Consider the following 4,233-nt stretch of genomic DNA (forward strand, 5'->3'; position numbering starts at 1 on the left):
GAAACACTTGATGCTGAACCTGTATCTCATCAACATCTTTGCAAATGAAATCTATAGCTGTCCTTGCAGTGAGACTGACCCAACTCTTCGTCTTCATCTTCATCTTCATCTTAAGGTTCGTTTCAACCCAAATCTGTGCAGCCACGTCTGGGTGGCATCAGGTGGACAGACGGGCATCATCAGACTGAACTGTGTCAGGGTCATGATCACTGATTATACCCAGACAATAATCAGCAAGAACCAGGTCCAGTTTGAAGAACAGCACTCCCCTAAAGACAAGGAGGAGGAGGAGGTGGAGGAGCAGAAGGAGGAGGAGCAGAAGGTGGAGGAGGAGCAGAAGGTGGAGGAGGTCCAAACGGAGCCAGAGCAGAGATAGCAAAGGTGGATCATACTGCTGCAAAAAAAAAAAACTACAAAAACTATACTGAAATATTTCAGATGGAACAATATATTTTTTTTCCATTACGTTTATCATGTTATCATGTATTTAGTTTTTTGTGTTACTTTGTTTTCAAAAGGTATTACCTGTGACGAATCAGTGACCTCATCATATTATTGATCAAGCTGGTCAACAGTTGGAGAACGTGGTTTCCGAGCGCTCGGCTCTTTGAATTGTTTACGTAGCTGAGTTTTAGTCGGGTTTTTAATTCAGCTGGGAGGATTTGACTTCAACATGTCTAGTGTCATCCAATCAACTCTCAGGATTAATCATACGGAACTCACGGCTGTTCAAGTGCAGTGATGGTTATGCACAGGTGTGCCACAGCGTACCCTACTGGTTCACCTAAACATTACTACTGAACTTATTTACATTATTCAGACTAAACCATGCGTTTGTTTGTCACCAGTAACACATTCCATCATGTTCTCAGTGAACCAAGGTCTCGCCCCAGCAACACACACACACACACACACACATACACAGCACTCCGGGGTGGAGATGTTTGAAGACGGTGGTGGCCACTTTTCACTGTAGTCGTCTCCTTCAAATCAGCAAGTACCAGTTATTATAAAGTCATCTTTTATCCTTTAGTGACCCTGCTCTCATGTATGTTCTGTGAACATCCCGGCCCTAAATGTCGTTGACAAATGTCGGTCCATTTGTTATTCACATACTGTTTTGATCTTTGACTTTGAATCCTTACGACACCGACGGCACCGAGAGCCTTAAAGTTCCAGACAGGACCATTTTCGGGTACAATTTTGTTTCATCCAAAATAATCTTGAAAATGAACCTCGTTTTTGCTGCTGTGTGTTTGTTCTATGAAAAATATTTTTCCGAAAATCTTGGGCCGTCAGGGGAAATACTTGAATATTTTTATAATGCGTCAGCGTTACGTTGGCTTGACTAAACACAGGTTTGTGTGTTTTACTGCATCACCCACGTGGTATTCTTCAGTTTCGTTAGCAGCGGTGGTTACGTGGAAATACATGATTTGTCGTTTTCTTTCATTGTTAGAATGTGCGTCTTGTTTTAAAAGATAGTTATTCTCTAGTCACACTGGTGCAGGGTGACGTCCAGTACGTTTGTTGTTTACAACCATGACTGCAGACAGTATGATCATGACAGTCGTACACCTGCTGTCACCTTGTTTTACTCTCTTGTTCTGTTCTGTTATTAAACAAATAAATAAAGGAGACGTTACGAACTTGTTAAAGCAGTTATCTGAGGACACGTCATTCTGGACTCCTGGGTCAGCTGATCCACCTGTCCGCTGTTAGATACAAAAACACCGTGGTCATAACTGTAATGTGTGAAAATCCATTCTAACACCAGGCTCCATCAGCAGCTGTGACTGAGAGGATCTCTGAGGTGTGAAGATTTGGAGGCTCAAACTGAGGTTCCTGGGAAAAGACGTGTTCACGGTAAACGCATGTCTTATGTCTGTGTAAAACTCTACAGGAGTTTCATCAGGACAAAGTCGGGACATCATCGCCACAGGGTGTGTGACATCATCGACACAGGGGGTGTGACATCATCGCCACAGGGTGTGTGACATCATCGCCACAGGGGGTGTGACATCATCGACACAGGGTATATCGAGCTTTGTGCAAAAATAAGAATGTCTTTTGCAAAGAACACCATTTTTTTGTTTCCTTTTGTCACTGATTTCTTCAACAGGCTGGGACCAGGACAACAAACATCTGGTGATGGAGTGACCCGTTGAAGAACCAGCTGACAGTACAGTGACAGGGACCAGAGTCCAACAAGGGACCAGGTGACGTTTGGACAGGTTGCTGGACACACAGTGGACGTCACAGTGGAGGACGTTGGTCTTTACAGCTGCAGAAAACACTGTGGTCCAAAGTGTCTTTGTTGAACACCATGTGATCTGAGGAGGATCCATTTAAAGGTTCGGTTCTGTCTGGTGTCTGGTGGAGACGCTTCAAGTTGTCAGGTGAGAAAACTGAGTTGAAAGAGGATATTGTGATTGGTTGGTTTGAAATAAGCAACAATTGTGTCTATGTTTATACATGTATATATGTGTATTTATAAATGTATGACTTCCAGTGAAGTAAATGATGGCGTGTGGCTTATTTATACTGTTTTTCATGAAAACACTGGCGTTTGAACAAGTTCAGTCAACAACAAGTTTTTTGTTTGTTTTTTGCTTAATTAAATACATTTAATTGATTTAGGTTGAATTGTTCAGAGCAGAATTCATTATTCTCTGTGTGTGTGTGTGTGTGTGTGTGTGTGTGCTGTTGTCTAGGTGGACGCCCACACCACATCCTGTTCCCTCCTTTGGCTCTCAAAGGTTTCAGGTCAGTCACTTCCTGGCTGTGTCTCAGCTGTACCTTTGGTCGACTGTAGCTTTAACAGTGAAAAGACTTAGAAAAGAGTTGTTGCTGCTTCTGTTGTTTTTACTCTTTATCTTCAATTCAAAGGAAGTGGTCAGTTTAAGAGGAAGTGGTCAGTTTAAGAGGAGAGGAAGTGACAAGTGAAAAAGACAAGATAAGAAGATAAGAATGACAGATGAAACGTTTGACGTCACTGGGAAGAGAATGATTTTCTGCACGGTTCTGGTTCTTCAGGTGACAGGTGAGAGCCCAGAGGGAACCGTTCTGTCAGGACTTCACCACAACCGTCACTTTGTCCTCATTTGTCTCTGTCCCCCGTCAACCTTAGGCCTGTGTTCGGCCCACATCACAACAGCTGGAGATGCAGTCACTCTGCCTTGTGGATTGGTGAAAGAGGACGTGGTTCCAGACTGTGGAGGATTCAACTGGACCCATGACCAGACCTCACTGGTGGAGTTTGGACAGAACGTTGCTCCAGACACTCACAGAAACAGAGTCTCTTTGACAGAGATCTGTTCCTTGACCTTGACGGAGGTCAGAGTGGAGGACGTGGGTCTTTATTTCTGCAAGACCTCCAATGAAAAAGGTTGGAGTTCTTCTGCAGTTCATCTGGCTGTGGTCACAAGTGAGTGGATCGTCAATTTGACACCGTTAACCTTTGACCCTGCTTAACTGTCCTTCTCTCCTCTCTCTCCTGCAGTAACGGAGCAGACGGTCTCCGACCAGGTGACCTTGACCTGCTCTGTGTTCACCTTCTCAGACTGCAGATACTCGGTGAGGTGGGTGAGTCCTCCTGGTGTGGACAAAGACACAGGTCTACACTCTGAGAGAGCGGGCTTCAGATGCTGGGCCACGGCCACGTGGGCCACAAGGCATCTTACATCAAGAGAGAAGCAGTCGTGGAGATGTTCAGTGGCCTCCAAAGACCTGAGAGAACTGTTTGAGTCTGAGATCAAGAGATGGCCAGGTGAGAGAACAGAGGTGACCACTGAGTGAGTGGGTGATTTTAAAGGGACATTCTGGTTGCTTTTATGATAATAACCCCCGCCCCCTGCACCGAGTAGCTACACCCACTCCCACTCCCACCTGTGTGAGGGTCTTTCATGGACTTTACTCAAACGTGACCACACGTGTGTCTTTTTAATCCAGGGCTGTTGACCAGCTGGGTCAGGAATCCAGTTCCAATCAGTTTGTGTGACACACATTGAAGTACGTATTAAACGTAGTACGTGTCACACGTCAAAACATCCGTTTGCTTCATCACTTAAGTTCACTCTGACCTTTGAGGAAAAAAACCAACCGAGACCTGGGGTCCCATCCATCACAGTAGTGTGTGTGATCAAATGTGTGCGTGCCAACGCTCCCGTACAAACTGGGGAATTTATTGATGTGTAGAAATTCAGACACACCTCTGACCATGAAGACGCACGA

At 44.8% G+C, this 4,233-nt stretch overlaps 2 protein-coding genes across 7 annotated transcripts in view; both read left to right on the plus strand.

Moving 5' to 3' along the window:
• Positions 1 to 1,658, plus strand: part of gtf3c2 (general transcription factor IIIC, polypeptide 2, beta) — an 11,111-nt gene extending 9,453 nt beyond the window's left edge. For 2 of the 5 annotated variants that reach the window (XM_025056730.1, XM_008313558.3), the window contains exon 20: positions 116 to 1,658. In XM_025056730.1, coding sequence (XP_024912498.1) covers positions 116 to 376 — 261 coding nt within the window. In that variant the 3' untranslated portion in view covers positions 377 to 1,658. The remainder of the gene's footprint in view (positions 1 to 115) is intronic. The other 3 variants (XM_025056731.1, XR_003050046.1, XM_025056732.1) reach the window with 3 other exon arrangements.
• Positions 1,659 to 1,908: 250 nt separating this feature from the next.
• On the plus strand, positions 1,909 to 4,225 carry LOC112487200 (uncharacterized). Of its 2 annotated transcripts, XM_025056800.1 has the most exons (6): positions 1,909 to 2,035; positions 2,123 to 2,399; positions 2,715 to 2,766; positions 2,890 to 3,043; positions 3,131 to 3,427; positions 3,503 to 4,225. In XM_025056800.1, the coding sequence occupies exons 4-6, from the start codon at positions 2,971 to 2,973 to the stop codon at positions 3,796 to 3,798; spliced, it is 666 nt and encodes a 221-aa protein (XP_024912568.1). In that variant the 5' UTR covers positions 1,909 to 2,035; positions 2,123 to 2,399; positions 2,715 to 2,766; positions 2,890 to 2,970; the 3' UTR covers positions 3,799 to 4,225. The 2 variants fall into 2 exon arrangements, with proteins under 2 accessions (XP_024912568.1, XP_024912569.1); XM_025056801.1 differs by lacking the exons at positions 1,909 to 2,035; positions 2,123 to 2,399; positions 2,715 to 2,766 and having other exon boundaries at positions 2,774 to 3,043.
• Positions 4,226 to 4,233: the final 8 nt, after the last annotated feature.

This window comes from Cynoglossus semilaevis, chromosome 7, assembly GCF_000523025.1.
Source record: "Cynoglossus semilaevis isolate Cse_v1.0 chromosome 7, Cse_v1.0, whole genome shotgun sequence".
NCBI lineage: Eukaryota > Metazoa > Chordata > Actinopteri > Pleuronectiformes > Cynoglossidae > Cynoglossus > Cynoglossus semilaevis.

Coding starts and splice junctions, on each gene's coding strand:
- LOC112487200 (XM_025056800.1), top strand. CDS start 2,971: ATGACAGATGAAACGTTTGACGTCACTGGGAAGAGAATGATTTTCTGC. Junction 3,044..3,130: donor TCTGGTTCTTCAGGTGACAG/GTGAGAGCCCAG, acceptor CGTCAACCTTAG/GCCTGTGTTCGGCCCACATC. Junction 3,428..3,502: donor TCATCTGGCTGTGGTCACAA/GTGAGTGGATCG, acceptor TCTCTCCTGCAG/TAACGGAGCAGACGGTCTCC.